Source organism: Haematobia irritans, chromosome 4, assembly GCF_050003625.1.
Source record: "Haematobia irritans isolate KBUSLIRL chromosome 4, ASM5000362v1, whole genome shotgun sequence".
Taxonomy (NCBI): domain Eukaryota; kingdom Metazoa; phylum Arthropoda; class Insecta; order Diptera; family Muscidae; genus Haematobia; species Haematobia irritans.
The window spans coordinates 190,176,168-190,202,605 of record NC_134400.1 but is presented as its reverse complement, the minus strand read 5'-3'; the positions used below and the strand labels follow the sequence as shown (position 1 = coordinate 190,202,605).

Sequence of the window (26,438 nt, the reverse complement as noted above, 5' to 3'; positions counted from 1 at the left end):
AAAAAAATGTTGACTATGAATAAAATACATAAATGGAAAAAAGTAGTAAAGTTTTCAAATACACACTTAAATGGCTACATATTCCACTACGAGTATATCATCCCATAAATTTTTTAGTACTTTTGATTTAAAATACAATTTTTGGGAGTTTTTTTGTGTATGAAAAGAACCCTCCCTAGGATTATAAAATTTTTATGAAGTGTTGAACAAGAAATTGATCAAATTTCATGGTAGCAAATAATGTGGCATTAGTTCATTTATCACTCAACCAAATGAACATTTATAGTTTTCCATGGTAGTTGTGAGTGTTTTTTTTTTTTCTATAAAAATTATTGTTCATTTTTATTGATATATTAACTACAGTTGGTATTTAGGCTTTTGTAAAGGTAATTTTCCCTTTTTGTTTTTGTGAGAGATATTAAAATTTTATTTAATGAATTTTTCTCATTGGCTTCTTTAAGCATTTCCATTTTAATTACCTTTTTTGCGGGGTAAATTTTTAAAATTGTATCATTACAATTTTTATGGTTACATTTTATTGAAGCATAATCAAATGGTTGCTAGTTAATTAAAATTCGAAAATCACACAATGACATTAATGATGCGACATGATGTTGGTGATGATGATGGCGATAATGATGTTGGTTTTTGCAATGATCTCAATGCCCCTGGGGTTCTTTGTTGAAATTGAGATAATTTTAAAGGTAATTACCAGAGTACAGTAATAAATTTAAACCATAGAAAAATCATTTATATTGAAATGTTATATTTAAGTATACTTAACGGATTTTTTTTAAAATGGTATATTAATAGATATTCTGATTTGAAGGGAAGATAGATTTCAACCTTCAGTCTTTTGTTATTTGTTATTATACTCTTATATTGCTTTACCTGATTAATGCCTAATGACTTGTAGAAACCTTCCTTCCTATTGTTGTAATTAATCCCAACATCTATTCACTAATCTTGAACGTTAATGAAATATAAATACAATAAATTTTGTAGTATACCTTAAGGCGTGCTCGTATGTGTACATCAATAGAGCAGTAATAATGTCAGAAAGTTCTCAATTAAAATCATATTCATACAATAGTTATAGCACAAATGAATACTCTTTTACATATATAACATTGCAAAATAATAATTACAATATTGTATAAAGAAATAAAATAATTAATAAAAGATAAAAGAGATGAAGCCAACATTTAAAATGAACACATAATGAAAACGAATATGGTAGACTTGACATGTGTACAGGAAACCATTGTTGTAGAAATCATATTGGATTTTTTACATATCTCTGGGAAACCAAAAGAGGAAACTTTATGATATATAGCAAATCCATTGGGTGACATAATATATCAGTTTACTCAAACCCAATAATAAAAAAAACTAGTCGATATTGTTTAGTTGCTAAGGTGGTCACATACTGTTGATATAGAAAGTAACTCGTTTTATTTGTCTCACATATCTATAGAAAATACCACATAGCTAAGAGCCGACTTGGGACGATGAGGATGAATCAGTGTTGCCAGTATTGGGGATTTTTCCCCAAATCGGGGATATATTTTTCTTGGGGAGGGGGCAAAATTGTTGAGTTGGGGACTTGGGGCTTTGGTGGGAAATTTCCACAAATTTGGGGATTTTTGTGGGGAATTTTCGATATTTGTTCAGTATACGAGTAATTATCACAGTAAGAACTATGGTTTATATGAAATTCTTTACATGCTTAAAAAAAAGGCTTAAAGAAGTACAGAGATTCTCAAAAAAATAAAAAGACTTTCCTCCTCTTTATTCCACGGAATTTATTTGGGTGGCCCAAGAGCTTCTTTACAATTTACTCTTTTTATACCCTTCAACACTACTGTGGTACAGGGTATAATAAGTTTGTGCATTTGTATGTAACGCCAAGAAGGAGTAATCATAGACCAACCTTTTAGTATACCGATCGGCTTAGAATTAAATCCTGAGTCGATTTAGCGATGTCCGTCTGTCTGTCTGTCTGTCTGTCTGTCCGACTGTCTGTCTGTCTGTCTGTTGATGTATTTTTGTGTGTAAAGTACAGCTCGCAGTTTTAGTCCGATTGTCCTAAAATTTGGTATAGGGTCCTGTTTCGGCTCAAAGACGATCCCTATTGATTTTGGAAAAAATCGGTTCACATTTAGATATAGCTGCCATATATATTTTTCACCGATCTGGTCATAATTGGCGTTTATATCAACCGATCTTACTCATATTCCGTACATCCGAATATTTTATGGGTCTCGCAAAACTTGCAAAATATCAGCCAAATCGGTTCAGATTTAGATATAGCTCCCATATATAGCTTTCGCCCGATTTACACTCATTTGCCCACAGAAGTCAATTTTTTGCTCCGATTTAGTTGAAATTTTGCATAGGAAGTAGAATTAGCATTGTAACTATGCGTGCCAAATTTGGTTGAAATCGGTTCAGATTTTGATATATCTCCCATATATAGCTTTCGCCCGATTTACACTCATATGACCACAGAGGCCAATTTTTAACGCCGATTTAGTTGAAATTTTGCACTGGGAGTAGAATTAGCATTGTAGCTATGCGTGCCAAATTTGGTTGAGATCGGTTCAGATTTAGATATATCTCCCATATATAGCTTTCGCCCGATTTACACTCATATGACCACAGAGGCCAATTTTTAACTCCGATTTAGTTGAAATTTTGCACAGAGAGTAGAATTAGCATTGTTGCTATGCGTGCCAAATTTGGTTGAAATCGGTTCAGATTTAGATATAGCTCCCATATATATGTTTTTCTGATTTCGACAAAAATGGTCAAAATACCAACATTTTCCTTGTAAAATCGCCACTGCTTAGTCGAAAAGTTGTAAAAATTACTCTAATTTTCCTAAACTTCTAATACATATATATCGAGCGATAAATCATAAAAAAACTTTTGCGAAGTTTCCTTAAAATTGCTTCAGATTTAAATGTTTCCCATATTTTTTTTAATAACATTGTGTTCCACCCTTGTGCATTAGCCGACTTAAATTTTGAGTCTATAGATTTTGTAGAAGTCTATCAAATTCTGTCCAAATCGAGTGATATTTAAATGTGTATTTGGGAGAAAGCTTTATATATAGCACCCAACACACTTGACGGATGTGATATGGTATCGAAAATTTAGATCTACAAAGTGGAGCAGGGTATAATATAGTCGGCCCCGCCCGACTTTAGACTTCCCTTACTTGTTTTTTTTTTTTTTTTTTTTTTTTAAATTTGTACGGATTTTCTACAGCAGAGTCTATTCGTTAGGGGATTTTTGGGGATAAAAGCGATCCATTTTGGGGACAAGAGCTCGGAAAATACTGGCAACACTGGGATGAATAACAATTGCGCTTTCATCTTATATGGAATATTCCATAGGTTAAGATTTCAAATTTATTTAGAAAAACATAATATAAACCCAAAGAAAAAATACTTTCCTCCGGAACGAAATTTTTATTTTTTCCCTATACATTATTTTCCTAAACGCGAATTTATTCAACGATTGTCTCTAAACTTTTTTATTTGCTCTTAAAGAAATTTTCGTAGTGCCAAAAGTACATTTTGGTTGTCTAAAATTTCGTTTCTTGGAAAAGAAAACTATTCTTTCAGTGTACTTCTTAGGAATTGAGTTTTTAAATTAAAAATCTAATAAAAAAAAACAAACAAATAAAATAAAATAAAACATTTCAAGTTTTATTGTCAGGAATATAAAAAAGAAACTGTTGCATAATTTCAGGCATTTCTGAGTAAATATCATTATTCCGCATAGTAAAAAAAAATTGAATAAACATATGAGACCAAAAAAAAAGAATTGACGTGAACATTTGGCCTAAGCCAATTCCAGAAAAAATATTCCTAGCGAGCTTCACCAATGCTTCGATCCAGAGAATTTTACCTTCACATTATGATGTTGCAAAAATGTTGCCTAATTTCAGGCATTGCATAGTTTCAATAAATATCATTATTAATAAATTTTAACGGTATAGTAATAAAAAATTGAATAAACATATGACACCTCAAACAAAAAAAGAATTTACGTGGACATTTGGCCTAAGCCACTTCCAGAAAAAATATTCCTAGCTAGCTTCACCAATGCTTCGATCCAGAAAATTTTCTATGGAAATAAAATTGTGACAATATTTTCTAGAAATAAAAAAAAAACAATTGTTTTCTATAGAAATAAAATTTAGAGAATTTTTTTTTTCTAAATAAAAATTTTGCCAAAAATTTTCTATAGAAATACAATTTTGCCGAAATTTTTCTATAGAAATACAATTTTGCCAAAAATTTTCTATAGAAATAAATTTTTGCCAAAAATTTTCTACAGAAATAAAATTTTGCCGAAAAATTTCTATAGATATAAAATTTTGCCAAAAATTTTCTATAGAAATAAAATTTTGACAACCTTTTTTATAGAAATAAAATTTTGACAACATTTTCTATAGAAATAAAATTTTGTCGAAAATTTTCTATAGAAATAAAATTTTGAGAAAATTTTCTTTAGAAATAAAACTTTAACAAAATTTTCTATAGAAATAAAACTTTAACGAAATTTTCTATACAAATAACATTTTGACAAATTTTTTTCTATAAAAATAAAATTTTGACAAAAATAAAATTTTGTCGAAAATTTTCTATGGAAATAAAATTGTGCCAATATTTTCTATAGAAATAAAAACTTTTGTTTTCTTTAGAAATAAAATTTTGGCGAAACTTTTTTTTTTTGTTTTGAAATAAAATTTTCATAAAATTTTCTATAGATATAAAATTTTGCCAAAAATTTTCTATAGAAATAAAATTTCCCAAAAATTTTCTATAGAAATAAAATTTTGCCAAAAATTTTCTATAGAAATAAAATTTTGCCAAAAATTTTCTATAGAAATAAAATTTTGCCAAAAATTTTCTATAGAAATAAAATTTTGACAAAATATTCTAAAGAAATATAATTTTGCCGAAAATTTTCTATAGAAATAAAATTTTGACATTTTTTTTTTTGCAAACTGGAGAGGCCGTAAGATAAATTGAAATATGCCATTATTTTACTTCCCTTATGGAATACCCCATGTAGATATCTTCAATTAATCAAAGTAGTATTGATTGCATTCACTGCTACAAGATATCAAAGACTTGTAATTAAATATGTACGACCAATCAAAAACAAGATCTCGTTTAATATCAACCACCACTACTCCATCAGCAGCAAAAGAACAGATAAACTATCATGGACTTGACTGAGTTTATTTGCCTCTTGTATTACTTAATACATTGTATTTGCATATCTTATCTTAGATTGATACAAAGCATTTTTTTTTTTGTAAATGTTCTAGTATTTACTAATACTATCACTCAATCATTATTTATTGATATATTGGTAGAATAGTTGTGTTTTCCTTTTCTTTTTGCATAGTTTGTTCTCATTTGAATGGCTTGTTTGTAAGGTGGTTTTGTAAGAATTCTTTAGTAAAGATAAGTGAATGGTAATTAATTTTCGCACTAGCCATATAGATACGTCGAAAAGAGGGAGTGAGAAATGGAAATTTTCTATTGGTATATAAAATGTGGGATTTTTTTTTGTGAGAAACTCTATAGAATAATGAAAAAAATGTTTGTCAATGTAAAATGTCCATATACATTTGGGGATCTTCGTGATTAAGATTTCAAAGTCTATGTAAACAAATAAAATAAATAATAAAATATAATAAATAAATAAAAATTGTTCCCCTCTAATATTTTTTAAATTAAATTAAATTAAATTAAATTAAATTAAATTAAATTAAATTAAATTAAATTAAATTAAATTAAATTAAATTAAATTAAATTAAATTAAATTAAATTAAATTAAATTAAATTAAATTAAATTAAATTAAATTAAATTAAATTAAATTAAATTAAATTAAATTAAATTAAATTAAATTAAATTAAATTAAATTAAATTAAATTAAATTAAATTAAATTAAATTAAATTAAATTAAATTAAATTAAATTAAATTAAATTAAATTAAATTAAATTAAATTAAATTAAATTAAATTAAATTAAATTAAATTAAATTAAATTAAATTAAATTAAATTAAATTAAATTAAATTAAATTAAATTAAATTAAATTAAATTAAATTAAATTAAATTAAATTAAATTAAATTAAATTAAATTAAATTAAATTAAATTAAATTAAATTCAATTCAATTCAATTCAATTCAATTCAATTAAATTAAATTAAATTAAATTAAATTAAATTAAATTAAATTAAATTAAATTAAATTAAATTAAATTAAATTAAATTAAATTAAATTAAATAAAATTAAATTAAATTAAATTAAATTAAATTAAATTAAATTAAATTAAATTAAATTAAATTAAATTAAATTAAATTAAATTAAATTAAATTAAATTAAATTAAATTAAATTAAATTAAATTAAATTAAATTAAATTAAATTAAATTAAATTAAATTAAATTAAATTAAATTAAATTAAATTAAATTAAATTAAATTAAATTAAATTAAATTAAATTAAATTAAATTAAATTAAATTAAATTAAATTAAATTAAATTAAATTAAATTAAATTAAATTAAATTAAATTAAATTAAATTAAATTAAATTAAATTAAATTAAATTAAATTAAATTAAATTAAATTAAATTAAATTAAATTAAATTAAATTAAATTAAATTAAATTAAATTAAATTAAATTAAATTAAATTAAATTAAATTAAATTAAATTAAATTAAATTAAATTAAATTAAATTAAATTAAATTAAATTAAATTAAATTAAATTAAATTAAATTAAATTAAATTAAATTAAATTAAATTAAATTAAATTAAATTAAATTAAATTAAATTAAATTAAATTAAATTAAATTAAATTAAATTAAATTAAATTAAATTAAATTAAATTAAATTAAATTAAATTAAATTAAATTAGATTAAATTAAATTAAATTAAATTAAATTAAATTAAATTAAATAAATTTAATTTAATTTAATTTAATTTAATTTAATTTAATTTAATACAATTTAATTTTAATTCTCTTTATTCATAATCCACAAAATCGTTTTTTGTTTGTGTAATTTTTTTAATACATTATAATTTTCCCCTAAATATCGTTACAAATCATTTCATAAATTAACTGCCACCATCCTAAAACTATGTAACAGTTTTATCCTGCCTAATTTCATATTTTCGTGTTTTTCGTGTTAACTGCCACCATCCTAAAACTATGTAACAGTTTTAACCTGCCTAATTTCTTATTTCCTGTTTTTTTTAAAGAATTCTTTCCAAACTGATTAATCTTCCCTCTAATCAATATTATACTATTGTTCACATATATATGCAACGTCATATTTGTTACCTTAGACAATAATCACCTCTTTATCTAGAATTCTTTTGCATGCAATGCAAAGAAGAAAAAAAACAGCCAAACAAAAACAACGCAGAATTGAAAGTGATATGAGTTGAGTTTCTTGTATACGAGGCGATATGTATATCGAAACCATTACTTTGGGTGGCAAGGGTAAGGTAACACTTTACCTTTTTATACGATTGGGAATGTATTAAAAAAGAAAAGCTAAAAAGAATATGCTAGTGTCATTTGAGGGATTTTCTCAACATACAGAGAATAGCTGTTTCTTTCTCAGAGTGGTGCCGTTTGGTTATCGGCATTTTTCACATTCTAAAGCAATCAGTTAATATTTATCATTACCTATGGTGACACCTGTTATTAATAACGACTTAACGATTCTTAAAAACGAGAATTTTGCTTAAAATATAGCAATAAATAAATCGAAATACTAAAAAAAAAACAAAACAAAATAAAAATTAGCCTATGATCAATTATGAAGTGATTAAATATTTTAAATGTGTTGTACTTATAAGAATGATATGAATATATTTAAAATATTTTATTAATGTGCGAGACCAAAGTTCCAAGAAATTAAAATTATTCAAAATGAAGAAAGCTATAATACCGGTGATTATGGATACCTATGGCTTGGTTAAGTTTTGGGAGTTCGATACACGCCCTATATCGACAGATGAGGCATATTGGAAGAAATCCCTTAATTGGTTAATAGCCAATGATTGTTATGATCGTCATCAAGAATTTTCGGGCAATGAGGAAGCCACGGTAATAGTGTAGAAATTATTGAAAATGTAGTGAAGATCTTTTTGATATTGTGTTCACACCTAAAAGTAGGCAATATAATAAAGTGAACAAAAAATTTTGTGAATATATTGTATTTTAGTCCACCTAAAAGTAGGCAATATAATAGAATGAAGAAAACAATATATTTTTTTTTTAATTTAAAAAAATGTCAAAAGATTAAAATGCAATCACAAAAATTTATTAAATTTTTAATTTGATCAATTATATTTTTTTTAATTAGTGCCGATAATTGATTGTATCACTTCCATGAGGTGTTTTTTTTATATTGTTGTAACCTAAAAGTAGGCAATATAATAGGATGAACAAAAAATGTAGTGAGGTTTTTTATATTGCATCCAATAAAAAGTAGGCAATATAATAAGGTGAACCAAGAAATATTAACAATATATTTTTTAATTTAAAAACAATTGTAACATTTACGTAAACAAAAAGACTCAATAAAAAAAAATAAATACAAAAAATTCATTAATTTGAAAAAATAATTCAATTTAATAAATATTGAAGCAAATTTTTATACCCTCCACCATAGGATGGGGGTATATTAACGTTGTCATTCCGTTTGTAACACATCGAAATATTGCTCTAAGACCCCATAAAGTATATATATTCTGGGTTGTGGTGAAATTCGGAGTCGATCTGAGCATGTCCGTCCGTCCGTCTGTTGAAATCACGCTAACTTCCGAACAAAACAAGTTATCGACTTAAAACTTGGCACAAGTAGTTGTTATTGATGTAGGTCGGATGGTATTGCAAATGGGCCATATCGGTCCACTTTTACGTATAGCCCCCATATAAACGGACCCCCAAATTTGGCTTGCGATTGCTCTAAGAGAAGCAAATTTCATCCGATCCGGCTGAAATTTGGTACATGGTGTTAGTATATGGTCTCTAACACCCATGCAAAAATTGGTCCATATCGGTCCACTTTTACGTATAGCCCCCATATAAACGGACCCCCAAATTTGGTTGGCGATTGCTCCAAGAGAAGCAAATTTCATCCGATCCGGCTGAAATTTGGTACATGGTGTTAGTATATGGTCTCTAACAACAATGCAAAAATTGGTCCACATCGGTCCATAATTATATAAAGCCCCCATATAAACCTATTCCCAGATTTGAACTCCGGAGCCTCTTAGAGGAGCAAAATTCATCCGATCCGGTTGAAATTTGGTACGTGGTGTTAGTATATGGTCTCTAACAACTATGCAAAAATTGGTCCATATCGGTCCACTTTTACGTATAGCCCCCATATAAACGGACCCCCAAATTTGGCTTGCGATTGCTCTAAGAGAAGCAAATTTCATCCGATCCGGCTGAAATTTGATACATGGTGTTAGTATATGGTCTCTAACAACCAAGCAAAAATTGGTCCATATCGGTCCACTTTTACGTATAGCCCCCATATAAACGGACCCCCAAATTTGGTTGGCGATTGCTCCAAGAGAAGCAAATTTCATCCGATCCGGCTGAAATTTGGTACGTGATGTTAGTATATGGTCTCTAACAACCATGCAAAAATTGGTCCATATCGGTCCACTTTTACGTATAGCCCCCATATAAACGGACCCCCAAATTTGGCTTGCGATTGCTCTAAGAGAAGCAAATTTCATCCGATCCGGCTGAAATTTGATACATGGTGTTAGTATATGGTCTCTAACAACCATGCAAAAATTCCATATCGGTCCACTTTTACGTATAGCCCCCATATAAACCGACCCCCAAATTTGGCTTGCGATGGCTCTAAGAGAAGCAAATTTCATCCGATCCGGCTGAAATTTGATACATGGTGTTAGTATATGGTCTCTAACAACCATGCAAAAATTGGTCCACATCGGTCCATAATTATATAAAGACCCCATATAAACCGATCCCCAGATTTGGCTTGCGAGTGCTCTAAGAGAAGCAAATTTCATCCGATCCGGCTGAAATTTGGTACGTGATGTTAGTATATGGTCTCTAACAACCATGCAAAAATTGGTCCATATCGGTCCATAATTATATATAGCCCCCATATAAACCTATTCCCAGATTTGAACTCCGGAGCCTCTTAGAGGAGCAAAATTCATCCGATCCGGTTGAAATTTGATACATGGTGTTAGTATATGATCTCTAACAACCATGCAAAAATTGGTCCATATCGGTCCATAATTATATATAGCCCCCATATAAACCTATTCCCAGATTTGGTTTGCGGATCCTCTAAGAGAAGCAAATTTCATCCGATCCGGCTGAAATTTGGTACATGGTATTAGTATATAGTCTCTAAGAACCATTCAAAAATTGGCCCATGTTTGTCAAAATTTTATTTCTATAGAAAATTTTGTTGAAATTTTATTCCTATAGAAAATTTTGTCAAATTTTATTTCTATAGAAAATTTTGGCAAAATTTTATTTCTATAGAAAATGTTGTCAAAATTTTAATTCTATAGAGAATGTTGTCAATATTTTAAATCTTTTGAAAATTTTTTAAAAATTTTATTTCTATAGAAAATTTTGTCAAAATGTTATTTCTATAGAAAATTTTGTTAAAATCGTATTTCTATAGAAAATTTTGTCCAAATTTTACTTCTACAGAAAATGTCAAAATTTTATTTTGTCTAAATTTTATTTCTATAGAAAATTTTGGCAACCTTAATTATATACGTATTTAATCGGCCATTTTAAGTTTAATATATACCACGTATGGACTACGTGGTATATATTACGGTATTAGGAAGTTTTAAGATACCTTGTCATCGGCAAAAGTTACCGCAACCCAAGTAATTCGATTGTGGATGACAGTCTTCAGTAGAAGTTTCTACGCAATCCATGGTGGAGGGTACATAAGCTTCGGCCTGGCCGAACTTACGGCCGTATATACTTGTTTTTTCAAAATTTATTATTTTTTGTATTAAATATATCTTCAATTTTTTTTATTGATATATAAGGACATAAAAGCAACGATATATAAGGACATAAAAACGGATCTGCCTGAAAGTATGCAAACATTTTAATAAAAAAAATATGAATTAACTCCTGATTTGTCAATTAAAATTCATTATACATTATAGTCTTAAGAATTTCCTATTCACCTATGATTGTAACATTTACGTAAAAATAAGACTCAATAAAAAAATAATACAAAAAATTCATTAATTTAAAAAAAATAATTCAATTTAATAAATATTAATTTTTTTATTATTTTTTTTTCAAAATTTATTATTTTTTGTATTAAATATATCTTCAATTTTTTTTTATTGATATATAAGGACATAAAAACTAATCAAATAAAATTTTCCTATATTTTTTTTAATTTTCAATATTTTATCTATATGCTAAAAATCCACACTTGTCGTGTTTTAAAAAATAATATATATATGGTTTCCAACAGAAATGCATTGGAAATGATGCAATAATTATAGTGTTCATAACTACATGAATGAACTGGTTTCATTTCTTTAGTCGTTGCTGGTTAAGAGCTTTATCTATTTCGACCTGGCATACATTTTATGGGTTTAGGAATTTTTTGAGCCATTTTAATTCCTTTTGTTGTTGGCCATTCATCATAAGACAAAAATGTATAATTATTATTGTTTGTTGTTTCTTTTTTTTTGTAAGAACATTGAATAGAGAGATAAGATTAAAAAAGGAGATAATTTTCAATCGATAATTGTTGTGATGATTTTCTTTCTTTCGCCCTATAATAAATTATTTTTGTTTATAATTGCCGTCTGTTAAACGATAGGCACTACGGGTTCCTTAGCATGTCTTGACTTTTTGGTGATTCATTATTTGTCCCCCTTAAAAAAAAAACGAAATATTTTTGTATTCCAAAAACAAATAAAAAATGGGATATACATATATGTTATTTAAAAATGGTGTCGATTTAAAATAGATTAATTTAAAAATCCCCAAAATTTAGGCTACATAATATTTCATAAAAGGTCAACATTCTTTTTTTCAGTGTAAAACTATTCAATTTTTTTGTTGCAAATTTTCCTCGCTTATTTATTGAAAATAATATTTCGTACAGGCATCTAAAACATATTATTTAGATATGCCTACAATTATGCAACATAATTTCTATAGTATTTTTATAAGCAACTCCTTGAAGTAGGCCACATTAAAAATAAAGGTCTCTCTATTACGCAATATGCTTAGGTTTTTTTTTTGTATTAGTTTTTGAAATTGATTTTAAGTAATTAAAACCATCTATAAAAATCTGAAGGATTTATTTGTGCCGGAAATTTTCACAAAAAAAAATAAAACTCATTTGTGGCGAAATTCACAAATCCAAGTATAAAACAAAAATCCTGGGTTTACTACATAGTAAAAATAATTAAAAAAAGATTAAAGTTTTTTTTTTGCATTTTACTTTTTTCATTTCATTTCAAAGCAACCATGACAATAATTCTTATTTCTCTTTTTATTCGCCGATTTTCTTGCAGTCTCATCAAATGCGTGCGGTTTCCAGTCCGTCCCTCATTGATATGGGGGATCATTACCAAAGAGTACCATCTAGTAATTCATCCAATGCCACCACCACCACCACCACTAGTCAAGATAATTTTAAGAATTCCAGCGCACATAATTTACCAACATCATCATCATCAGTTCTAGTGCCAGTACCACAGAATGTTGGAGTTTTACAAAAATTCAAACGTACTTTAACTAATTTCAATAAGCCACAACAGCAAAATGGAACATCAAATGGTAACCAACATTCGTTGCATCCTTCAATAAACACTGTGAATGATAACTGTTCAGCAACAGCAGCAGCGGCATCAATAGCCACGAGTAGTTGTGGTTACCTAATGGCCGATACGGAAATGTCAACAACGGATGTTACGGATTCCACAGCCGGCAATAGTCAGAGTCAGAGTCAGAATACCAATAAATATAGATTTGGTCCTTTGGTATGGCGTTCATCGAAGGAGAGACGTAAGACCAAATACAATCGTCGTGATAAATGTAATAGCGGTGATTCTGGTATACAAATCGAACTGGAAAACGATGAACAATTCGCCCGTGCTTTGGCAATCAATGGTGGATGTTTACTCAATAGTTCAACAAACGGCATTAATAGTAGGGATGGTGGTGTTGTTAATGGTCCAGTCATAGGTGGTCATAAGCAGGAAGGATTGGTAAGTTTTTTTAGTGGTAAAATGTATACGAGAATTTATGGTGATTTAGTAGTGAAGTTTAGTTGCAACCTAAAAGTAGGCAATAGATAACCCTATGTGGCTTGGGGGCTAAATCGGACAATAATTCAAAAAAAAAAAAAAATTGTCATCAAATAGAACAAAAAAATATATATTCGTATCACATGGAAATAATTGTGTAAATATTTATAGAATTATGCAAATATAATGCTTATTTCTAAAGGCATTTTTATTTTCTGTTAGCCTAAAGCTAGGCAACAGTTTTTTTTAAGAAAAGTTAGAAATTTTGATAAACCAAAATAAAAAACATTGGACAGTTATTACAGGTTTCTCGACACTATTAAAACCGAAAAACAGAATTAATTTTTTTTATACTCATTTGTTCCCCAATATAAAATAGGCAATATGGAACCATACTTTCCTTACAATCCAAATATAGACACTGCCCAGCAAAAAAAAAAAACGTAGCCAAACGAGTGGTGAAAATGTTCTTTTTGGATCCGGAAGTTATTTTTTATTTTTTTTTTTTTATTTTTGCATACATAAGGTCGTAGAACAAAAAAATATATATTCGTATCACATGGAAATAATTGTGTAAATATTTATAGAATTATGCAAATATAACGCTTATTTCTAAAGGCATTTTTATTTTCTGTTAGGAAAAGTTAGAAATTTTAATAAACGAAATAAAAAACATTGGAGAGTTATTACAGGTTTCTCGACACTATTAAAACCGAAAAACAGAATTAATTTTTTTTATACTCATTTGTTCCCCAATATAAAATAGGCAATATGGAACCATACTTTCCTTACAATCCAAATATAGACACTGCCCAGCAAAAAAAAAAAAACGTAGCCAAACGAGTGGTGAAAATGTTCTTTTTGGATCCGGAAGTTTTTTTTTTATTTTTTTTTTATTTTTGCATACATAAGGTCGTAGAACAAAAAAATATATATTCGTATCACATGGAAATAATTGTGTAAATATTTATAGAATTATGCAAATATAATGCTTATTTCTAAAGACATTTTTATTTTCTGTTAGCTTAAAGCTAGGCAACAGTTTTTTTTTTGTTTTTGTTAGGAAAAGTTAGAAATTTTGATAAACCAAAATTAAAAACATTGGGGAGTTATTACAGGTTTCTCGACACTATTAAAACCGAAAAACAGAATTGATTTTTTTTATACTCATTTGTTCCCCAATATGGAACCATACTTTCCTTAGAATCCAAATATTGGGGAGTTATTACAGGTTTCTCGACACTATTAAAACCGAAAAACAGAATTGATTTTTTTATACTCATTTATATGTATGGAACCATACTTTCCTTAGAATCTAAATATAGACACTGCCCAGCAAAAAAAAAAAGCGTAGCCAAAAGAGTGGTGAAAATGTTCTTTTTGGATCCGGAAGTGGTGCAAAATTAGCACAGAAGCGATGATTTTTTATACCCTCCACCATGGGATGGGGGTATATTAACTTTGTCATTCCGTTTGTAACACATCGAAATATTGCTCTAAGACCCCATAAAGTATATATATTCTGGGTCGTGGTGAAATTGTGAGTCGATCTGAGCATGTCCATCTGTCCGTCCGTCCGTCCGCCCGTCCGTCCGTCTGTTGAAATCACGCTAACTTCCGAATGAAACAAGCTATCGACTTGAAACTTGGCACAAGTAGTTGTTATTGATGTAGGTCGGATGGTATTGAAAATGGGCCATATCGGTCCACTTTTATGTATAGCCCCCATATAAACGAACCCCCAAATTTGGCTTGCGATTGATCTAAGAGAAGCAAATTTCATCCGATCCGGCTGAAATTTGGTCCATGGTGTTAGTATATGGTCTCTAACAACCATGCAAAAATTGGTCCATATCGGTCCACTTTTACGTATAGGCCCCATATAAACGGACCCCCAAATTTGGCTTGCGATGGCTCTAAGAGAAGCAAATTTCATCCGATCCGGCTGAAATTTGGTACATGGTGTTAGTATATGGTCTCTAACAACCATGCAAAAATTGGTCCATATCGGTCCACTTTTACGTATAGCCCCCATATAAACGGACCCCCAAATTTGGCTTGCGATGGCTCTAAGAGAAGCAAATTTCATCCGATCTGGCTGAAATATGGTACATGGTGTTAATATATGGTCTCTAACAACCATGCAAAAATTGGTCCATATCGGTGCACTTTTACGTATAGCCCCCATATAAACGGACCCCCAAATTTGGCTTGCGATTGCTCTAAGAGAAGCAAATTTCATTCGATCTGGCTGAAATTTGGTACATGGTGTTAGTATATGGTCTCTAACAACCATGCAAAAATTGGTCCACATCGGTCCATAATTATATATAGCCCCCATATAAGCCTATCCCCAGATTTGACCTCCGGAGCCTTTTGGAGGAGCAAAATTCATCCGATCCAGTTGAAATTTGGAACATGGTGTTAGAATGTGGTCTCTAACAAACACGCAAGAATTGGTTCATATCGGTCCATAATTATATATAGCCCCCATATAAACCGTTCCCCAGATATGATCTCCGGAGCCTCTTGGAGGAGCAAAATTCATCCGATCCGGTTTAAATTTGCAACGTGGTGTTAAAATGTTATTTCTATAGAAAATTTGTTCAAAATTTTATTTCTATAGAAAATTTTGTCAAAATTTTATTTCTATAGAAAATCTTTTCCAAATTTTATTTCTATAGAAAATTTTTTCCAAATTTTACTTCTATAGAAAATGTTGTCAAAATTTTATTTCTATAGAAACTTTAAACTTAATTATATACGTATTTAATCGGCCTTTTTTAGTTTAATATATACCACATATGGACTATGTGGTGGATTATCTCACCTCAGTACTGCTGGTGACATTTCTGAGGGTTTCAAAGCTTCTCTAAGTGGTTTCACTGCAATGTGGAACGCCGTTTGGACTCGGCTATAAAAAGGATGTCCCTTGTCATTGAGCTTAACATGGAATCGAGCAGCACTCAGTGATAAGAGAGAAGTTCACCAATGTGGTATCACAATGGACTGAATAGTCTAAATGAGCCTGATACATCGGGCTGCCACCTAACCTAACCTTCGGCAGAAGCCGGCTATCATATGAAACCTTTTTTCGGAAAGTTCAAGTGTGGTTCATTGTTGGTTTTAATGAACTGCCTGAATTTATTCTGATAATTGGTTGATAGTTTTGCTGCAAGTAGAGGATGCTGATGAGGAATGTGGTAATTCCGAAACATGCTTCCATCCAACCATCTTGCAGTCTATAGGGCTTTGCCCAAATAAATTTTACAAGCATACTTTTCCTCTGTTGGTTAAGCTACACTTGTAGTTTAGATAATGCATGGTTTTAAGCTGAAATCAAAAACAACAACAATGATTAAATAAATAAATTTTAAATTTTTTTATGATTTTTAATGCATTCTAACGCTTGTCTGAAACAATTGACATCAAATATTTTCAAGAATTCGCCATTTTTCTAGAAGGGATTTAGCATTTTTTTTCGACAAAATATACATTTTATTAATTCTTATTCTGTTTTTAAATAATTTGAAACAAAAAAAAATTTTTTTAAATTACCCTTAAAAAATATGAAAAAAGCGAATTATAAAAAAAAAATTAATTAAAAAAAACTTCCTGAGTACTTAAAATAAAGAACATCTTTGGGAAGACATTTTTGGAAGTTCTTTTAAAGTTATGCCTTTAGAATAACTTCCAAATTTTTTTGCTGGGTGATTATTTGTCACACAATAGTGAAAAAAAAAACCTATAATAAAATTATATTCGTAAACCATAACAATAATTGTGAGTAAATATTTATAGATTTATGCAAATAGAATGCTTTTTACTAAAGGCTTTTTACACAGAACGATTTTGTGTTGGCCTAAAACTATGCAACAGCTTTTTTGTTAAAATGTTGGAAATTTACATAACTCAGAATACAAAAGAAATTACATATAATTGAAAAGTTTAGGTTTCTTTCCATGGTTAAAACAATAAAACTGTAAAAAAAAATCTGAAAAATTAAATTTTTTGTGGCTCAATTTTCCCCCAAAAAGTAGGCAATAAATAGCCATACTTTGCTTTAGGATATAAATATTGAAAGTGATTATTTGTGGCACAATAATTTAAAAAAAATATATATGTATAAAAAATAACAAGAAAATTATATTCGTAAAGCATAAAAAAAAAATGTGTAAATGTTTATAGAGCTATGTAAATAGAATGCTACCTAAAGGTATTTTATATAGCCTAAAAATATGCACTAGTTGTTTGTGAAAATATTGGAAATTTGGATAAATTAAAAAAAAATATAAAGCAGTTATACATTTCTCTACACAGTTAATTCGAATGGAAAACAATTGGAAAATTAGATTTTTAGCCTTAATTTCCCCAAAACAAGCTTTGGTTGTTATCGCAAAAAGTCTTATATTAAACTCTAGCGATGACTCTCTGGAGCATACATTTTTAGTTTGAAAACGAGACCCACCTGGAAAATTAGAAAAAAAAATTGCAAATAGAAATTCCACTTCGTTTCAATAAAGTATTTTCTATAAGAAAAAAAATTATTGAGTTTCTCAGAAAAGAAAATTCTTCATTCAGTGGGGCCGGAGAAAATCTGACGAAAATAAATTACTTTATAAAAGCGTAGCCCAAAAGTAGGCAATGGTGTTGCAACGTTTTATTTAATGTCTTTATTTTTCTAATTCTTGTTTTTTTTTTTCTTCTAGAATGCCTTAAGGCTAAGAAGTGTACGACGCACCAATTCTGCCAAAGTCACCTCGATTACTGATCAAAGTATCTCTGAGTCTCTTAATAAAGCTAAGCTATTAAAACGTATGGATATCAACGATGAACGTGAGGCACCTGAATCATTACCAACAAGATCTCTTAGTCAGCCCAATGGTTTGGAATCGTGTGGTATGACAACCAATGATTTGGATGATAGTGACAGTGATAGTGTTACATCGCATGAAGAAGGTAAGCTTAAGGGAAATAAATGAATAAAACAATAAAAAATATTTAAAACGATTTTATTTTTATTTAACTTGATTTTAATCATTTATGTTTAATTTAATTTCATTTAGTTTAATTTTATTTCATTTAGTTTACTTTACTTTCATTTCATATCGTTTAAATGAATTTAATTTTTTTATTGCATTGCATTTCATTTCATTTCATTTCATTTCATTTCATTTCGTTTCGTTTAATTTAATTTAATTTAATTTAATTTAATTTAATTTAATTTAATTTAATTTAATTTAATTTAATTTAATTTAATTTAATTTAATTTAATTTAATTTAATTTAATTTAATTTAATTTAATTTAATTTAATTTAATTTAATTTAATTTAATTTAATTTAATTTAATTTAATTTAATTTAATTTAATTTAATTTAATTTAATTTAATTTAATTTAATTTAATTTAATTTAATTTAATTTAATTTAATTTAATTTAATTTAATTTAATTTAATTTAATTTAATTTAATTTAATTTAATTTAATTTAATTTAATTTAATTTAATTTAATTTAATTTAATTTAATTTAATTTAATTTAATTTAATTTAATTTAATTTAATTTAATTTAATTTAATTTAATTTAATTTAATTTAATTTAATTTAATTTAATTTAATTTAATTTAATTTAATTTAATTTAATTTAATTTAATTTAATTTAATTTAATTTAATTTAATTTAATTTAATTTAATTTAATTTAATTTAATTTAATTTAATTTAATTTAATTTAATTTAATTTAATTTAATTTAATTTAATTTAATTTAATTTAATTTAATTTAATTTAATTTAATTTAATTTAATTTAATTTAATTTAATTTAATTTAATTTGATTTGATTTAATTTAATTTAATTTAATTTAAGTTCATATAGTTTCATATTATTATTTGATTATTTGATTTTTCTGTGTATTTTTACTTATTGATTTTCTCTCTCTCTTTCCTTAGCTTCCACTTGCTCCTATTATCCCATTTATGCTGAAGTCTTGTACAATTTCACCGCCGCTGGACCCCAAGAATTGGGCCTAGAGAAAGGCACCTTAATTGAAATATTACGCAAAGAAATTGGCCCCTGGTGGTTTGGCCGCATTAAAAAAGAAGATGCCAGTCTGGTGGAAGAGATTTTAGATCCCGAATTGGGCTGGTTTCCCAAAGAGTTTGTACGCGTTATTCATTCACCCGATACAGATGCATTTTTCCTGCGCCACATTATCAATGAGGAGCAGAGACAAAAGGATCAAGAAAGTCAGCTTATGGGTCACTTGCAAATTCAAAATGAGCAAACTCCATTACCCACAGCAGTACAACCTCCCACATCATCCTCCCCAACGATGGTCAATGATAATCAAATGTTGAATACATCGTCTAGTGCACCATGTACACCCATTAACACCAGTTCCGAGGATAATTTTAATAGTACCATCGTTGATAAGCACAATGTGACAACCATTGTAATTGAATCATCATCACCGCCACCACCACCACCACCGATGGCATCATCATCACCATCGATGGACCATCAAAATCTCTGTCATGAACAGGATACATCCGATGATACTATGGAAAATCATAGCCAGCAGAAAAATCATCAAGATGGTTGCTGTACTACAGCAACAACAACCACAACGGCAGCCACATCCGCACTGACAACCAATGGCCAAACAATATTATCGACTTCCCAAAGCCTTAATGTTTTAATGGGCAGTGCTGATATATTGCGTCGTAGTGCTGTTAAAGAACTGCTGGATACCGAAGTTAATTATGTCAAATTATTGCAAGCTATATGTGAAGGGTAAGAATCCTTCTTTTTTTCTTTTTAATGAAAAAAATTTTTTTTTTATATTTAGAGATGGGTCCTAATGGAGAATGAAATATTAGAGAAAATATATAAATAGATTGTCAGTAGGCAGAAAAAAGGCTCAATAGAGATTGGAAGAAAAAGTTATAAATAAAAAAATGAGCACGAGTTCCTTGAAAAAAGATAGTTCGATAAATTAATTATCTATTTATTTTTTTATTTTATTGATTTGTTCTATAGAATATATTCCTTACAGTCTGGAAATTTTTAAAAGTAAATCAAATCTTAGCTATTATTAAATTATATAAATATTTTCTTATAACAACTTAAAAAATGTTGGTGTATTTTAAAAAATTTTAACTAAAATTTAAAAAGGCGAGCAAAAAATATCTACAAATTGCTAATAGTTCAGAATTTCCTCAAATTTGTACAATTTAGCAAAAAATTATTATTTATTCAACTTGATTATAGAGTGATTTGCCTTAAGTCGTTTGTAGTAATATATTGCAGTAAAATGTCCCAAAATAAATTTCTTTTCATGATGGCTTCACTTTTTTTGGGTATAAGTGATTCCATCATTTATCCTATTTATTACAGCATATTTTTAGGCGTTAGTAGTCTATCGTACAGCGTTGCCATTTTCGTCCGATCGGTCCAAAATTCGTCAAAAAATTATTCGTTTTTAAATTTGGTCCGATGGTCGGACCAAATGGAATTTGGTTGATTTTGGTCCATTTTCGTCAAAGCGGTAATTTTTTCAAAATTTTATATAGAAATAAAATGTTGGCAAAATTTTCTATATAGATACAAAATTATGCAAAAAATTTTGTAAAAATTTTTTATGGAAATAAAATTTTGCCATAACCTTCTATAGAAATAAAAGTTTGACAAATTTACTATAGAAATGAAATGAAAATTTTCTATAGAAATAAAATTTTGACAAAATTTTCTATAGAAATAAAATTTTGACAAAATTTTCTATAGAAATAAAATTTTGACAAAATTTTCTATAGAAATAAAATTTTGACAAAATTTTCTATAGAAATAAAATTTGGCAAAATTTTCTATAGAAATAAAATTTTGACAAAATTTTCCATAGAAAAAAAAATTTGACAAAATTTTCTATAGAAATAAAATTTTGGCAAAATTTTCTAAAGAAATAAAATGTTGACAAAATTTTCTATAGAAATAAAATTTTGACAACATTTTCTATAGAAAAAAAATTTTGACAAAATTTTCTATAGAAATAAAATTTTGGCAAAATTTTCTAAAGAAATAAAATGTTGATAAAATTTTCTATAGAAATAAAATTTTCTATAGAAATAAAATTTTCTATAGAAATAAAATTTTGACAACATTTTCTATAGAAATAAAATTTTGACAAAATTTTCTATAGAAATAAAATTTTGACAAAATTGTCTATTGAAATAAAATTTTCTATAGAAATAAAATTTTGACAAAATTTTCTATAGAAATAAACTTTTGACAAAATTTTCTATAGAAATAGAATTTTGACAAAATTTTCTATAGAAATACAATTTTGACAAAATTTTCTAAAAAAAATTAATTTTGACAGTTTTTTTTATTGTATTTCGACAAATTTTAACTTTTAAATTATATTAACTTAATTTTGAAATATGGTCCGCTGGTACAAATTTTGGAAAAATATTGGGCCAAAATAAAAATTCATTGTGGCAACGCTGCTGTCGTATCAATTATAAATAATTTATATCAGATTTGTTTTTTTTTTTAATTTTTGTCATTTGTTTTGTCAATATTTGCGTGTATCTTCTATTATTTATTCCTATTTTTTTTTTTCTTTTCCTCTTTCTCTCTCCATTTTTTAGTTATCTTCCTGCTATGAGCAAACGTATTGATATCTTCTCACCAAACAGTATACGCTTGATATTCTCCAATATTACAGCAATTTACAAATTTCAAAGAAAATTCTTGGATGCTTTGCGTAAGGGTATCGAACAAAATCAAGTGGGCAAAATCTTTTTGAAAATGGTAAGTTTGGTAAAATTTCCCAATAAAAAAAATCAGTCAATTTATTTTGATTTTTTTTTTTATAATTTTAGCACAAAGGATTTTTATGTTATTCAACATATTGCAATTCATATCCGAGGGCTTTAATCGAATTGGAATCATATGAGAGAGTTAAAGATGCTCGCACCATATTAGATAAGTAAGTATGAAATAAACACTCAAAAACAAAAATTGTTAGTAGACACAGAAGAATAATCTCCTAATATAGCTCAATTATTTCTAATTTTGTCAAAATTTTATTTCTATAGAAATTTTTTGTAAAAATTTTATTTCTATAGAAAATTTTGTCAACAATTTATTTCTTAAGAAAATTTTGTCTAAATTTTATTTCTATAGAAAATTTTGTCCAAATTTTATTTCTATAGACATTTTATTTCTATATATAGAAAATTTTGTCAACATTTTATTTCTATAGAAAATTTTGTCAAAATTTTATTTCTACAGAAAATTTTGTCAAAATTTTATTTCGATAGAAGATTTTATCAAAATTTTATTGTTATAGAAAATTTTGTCAAAATTTTATTTCTATAGAAAATTTTGTCCAAATTTTAATTTTATAGAAAATTTTGACAAAATTTTATTTCTATAGGAAATTTGTCCAAAATTTTATTTCCATAGAAAATTTTGTCCAAATTTTTTTTCTATAGAAAATTTTGTCAACATTTTATTTCTATACAAAATTTGGTCAAATTTTTTTTCTATAGAAAATTTTATCAAAATTTTATTGCTATAGAAAATTTTGTAAACATTTTGTCAAAATTTTATTTCTATAAAAATTTTGTCAACAATTTATTTCTATAGAAAATTTTGTCTACATTTATTTCTATAGAAAATTTTGTCAACAATTTATTTCTTAAGAAAATTTTGTCTAAATTTTATTTCTATAGAAAATTTTGTCAAAATTTTGTTTCTATAGAAAATGTTGTCCAAATTTTATTTCTATAGAAAATTTTGTCAAAATTTTATTTCTATAGAAAATTTTGTCCAAATTTTATTTCTATAGAAAATTTTGTCCAAATTTTAATTTTATAGAAAATTTTGTCCAAATTTTATTTCGATAGGAAATTTTGTCAAAATTTTATTTTTATAGAAAATTTTGTCAATAGTTTATTTTCATTGAAGATCTTGTCAAAATTTTATATCTATAGAAAATTTTATTATTGTGGCCAAAAAAAAAAATAGATTTCTATAGAAATTTTTAGGGAAAATTTTATTCCTATAGAAAATTAGATTTCTATACAAAATATGGGCAAATTTTTTTTCTATAGAAAATTTTATCAAAATTTTATTTCTATAGAAAATTTTGTCAAAATTTTATTTCTATAGGAAATTTTGTCAACAATTTATTTCTTAAGAAAATTTTGTCTAAATTTTATTTCTATAGAAAATTTTGTCCAAATTTTATTTCTATAGAAAATTTTGTCCAAATTTTATTTCTATAGAAAATTTTGTCCAAATTTTATTTCTATAGAAAATGTTGTCCAAATTTTATTTCGATAGGAAATTTTGTCAAAATTTTATTATTATAGAAAATTTTGTCAATAGTTTATTTTCATTGAAGATCTTGTCAAAATTTTATATCTATAGAAAATTTTATTATTGTGGCAAAAAAAAATAGATTTCTATAGAAATTTTTAGGGAAAATTTTATTCCTATAGAAAATTAGATTTCTATACAAAATATGGGCAAATTTTTTTTCTATAGAAAATTTTATCAAAATTTTATTTCTATAGAAAATTTTGTCAAAATTTTATTTCTATAGGAAATTTTGTCAACAATTTATTTCTTAAGAAAATTTTGTCTAAATTTTATTTCTATAGAAAATTTTGTCCAAATTTTATTTCTATAGAAAATTTTTTCAAATTTTATTTCTATAGAAAATTTTGTCCAAATTTTATTTCTATAGAAAATTTTGTCAAAATTGTATTTCTATAGAAAATGTTGTATAAATTTTATTTCTATAGAAAATGTTGTCCAAATTTTATTTCTATAGGAATTTTTGTCTAAATTTTATTTCCATAAAAAATTTTGTCAAAATTTTATTTCTATAGAAAATTTTGTCAACATTTTAAAAATTTTATTTCCGTAGAAAATTTTGTCAAAATTTTGTAAAAATTTTATTTCCGTAGAAAATTTTGTCAACTTTTTATTTCTATAGAAAATGTTGTCCAAATTTTATTTCTATAGAAAATTTTATCCAAATTTTATTTCTATAGAACATTTTGTCCAAATTTTATTTCTATAGAACATTTTGTCCAAATTTTATTTCTATAGAAAATTTTGTCAAAATTGTATTTCTATAGAAAATGTTGTCTAAATTTTATTTGTATAGAAAATGTCCAAATTTTATTTCTATAGGAATTTTTGTCTAAATTTTATTTCTATAAAAATTTTTGTCAAAATTTTATTTCTATAGAAAATTTTGTCAAAATTTTAAAAATTTTATTTCCGTAGAAAATTTTGTCAAAATTTTGTAAAAATTTTATTTCCGTAGAAAATTTTGTCAACTTTTTATTTCTATAGAAAATGTTGGCCAAATTTTATTTCTATAGAAAATTTTGTCCAAATTTTATTTCTATAGAACATTTTGTCAAAATTTTATTTCTATAGAAATTTTTGTCAAAATTTTTTTTCTATAGAAAATTGTAGTTCTTAACTCTCTATTTGGGCCCATTTTATTGGGACCCGGTTTTTTTAGATTTGAAACAATTTCCCCTTCCCTTTAAAATACTACCTCCCATTCCTTTTGAATGTCTTTTCTAATTTCTTTTCTAATTTTTGTGTCTCTTTTCTTACATTTTCCAGCTGTCGCGAATCGGAAAATTTAGCTGAACTTCCTCTCTCAGCCCATTTATTGGCTCCAGTACAACGTATATGCCGCTATCCTTTGCATTTAGCCGAAATTATGAAGACATCCAACAAAGGTTCCGAGCCCACTCCATTTCATTTACATGAATATGAACAAATCGATGTGAGTCAATTGGATATACCCGATACTACAGAAACAATAGATATGGCCTTGGAGGCCATGAAATCCATAACTGAAGCTGTAAATGAAGGCAAACGTCATAGTGAGACCATTGCTCGTCATCAGGCTAGTTTTCAGAATTTCAAAGGTCCTCCCTTGCATTTGCATAGCACACGATTTTTTGTGCAAGTCGATGCCACAAGGCAAAAACAAAATCTATGGAATAGTAGCTGTACCTTATTCCTATTCGATAATCAGCTGGTCTATTGCAAGAGGGATATAATCAAGAGATCCCATTTTATTTATAAGGGACGAATATTTCTGGATCGTTGCCGTGTGGTCAATGTACGTGATGGTAAAATGTTTGGCCATACCATTAAGAATTCCCTAAGGATTTACTGTGAGGCTCGAGATAAATGTTATGACTTTAGTTTTCGTTCGGCCAATCGCAAGCAAAGATTCTTAAATACCTTGGCCTTGGAGAGACAATTTAGTGGCAAGGCTTTGTATATATCGGAAATTCCTGGTCTAGAATATGCCTTTGAGGAGAGAGACTATTCCGATCAATCGGATTATGAGGGAAATGAAAAGGAACAACAACAGCAGCTCAAAGAATTTCTCTATGAAGCCAATCTGCATGGTGGCATGGGAAATGGTCATCAAACGAATACTTCGGGTGAAAGCTCTGTACCCGAATCACCAGCAAAATCATTTAAATACAGTGATACATTACCCAAAAAGTCTACACAGAGATTGGATGGAACCTCGTCCTCTTCGTCGACAGGCAATAATAATGAGGCTCAAACCACAGGATCTTTGGGAAGAAGAAGATTGGGCAATTGGTTTCGCAAACCCAAAAGTTCGGCCTCAACACCAAATCAATCACCCACCCATAAACATAGTCATCCCTCGTCAGCACATTCCACGGGAGATTTACAATTAACTGGTACCGATATAAGTGAAACCTATACGGTTTTGGAAAATGCCGAAAATGGAGGAGGAGTTAGTTCTTAAATCCAAAAAAAATATATATATAGAGCGTAAAAAATATTTAGTGTTTTTCAAAAAACAAAACAAAATCCCAGAATCTCAAGACTAAAAACAAAAAAACAAGTTTACTTATAAACTTACTTACATATTAAAAAAATAATTCGAAATTGTTAAGTTTTAGTTTACGTTTGGCACGAAAAAAAATCTTAAATTTTGTTTTTAAGTTTAATAAAAATTTTGTATAAAACAAACAAAAAACACATGGGAAACTAAATCAAGTCAATTATTATTG

General features: G+C 27.1%; 1 protein-coding gene across 4 annotated transcripts in view; it reads left to right on the top strand.

Annotated features, from left to right (window-relative positions):
* Window positions 1-26,171, top strand: part of RhoGEF3 (Rho guanine nucleotide exchange factor 3) — a 710,057-nt gene extending 683,886 nt beyond the window's left edge. For 3 of the 4 annotated variants that reach the window (XM_075305340.1, XM_075305342.1, XM_075305343.1), the window contains 6 exons: window positions 12,612-13,307; window positions 18,056-18,305; window positions 19,290-20,133; window positions 21,987-22,149; window positions 22,221-22,327; window positions 24,994-26,171. In XM_075305340.1, the coding sequence (XP_075161455.1) occupies window positions 12,612-13,307; window positions 18,056-18,305; window positions 19,290-20,133; window positions 21,987-22,149; window positions 22,221-22,327; window positions 24,994-26,170 (3,237 nt within the window). In that variant the 3' untranslated portion in view covers window position 26,171. Of the gene's footprint in view, window positions 1-7,615; window positions 8,146-12,611; window positions 13,308-18,055; window positions 18,306-19,289; window positions 20,134-21,986; window positions 22,150-22,220; window positions 22,328-24,993 lie in introns of those variants that run through there. The other variant, XM_075305344.1, reaches the window with a different exon arrangement.
* The last annotated feature ends 267 nt before the right edge of the window (window positions 26,172-26,438 follow it).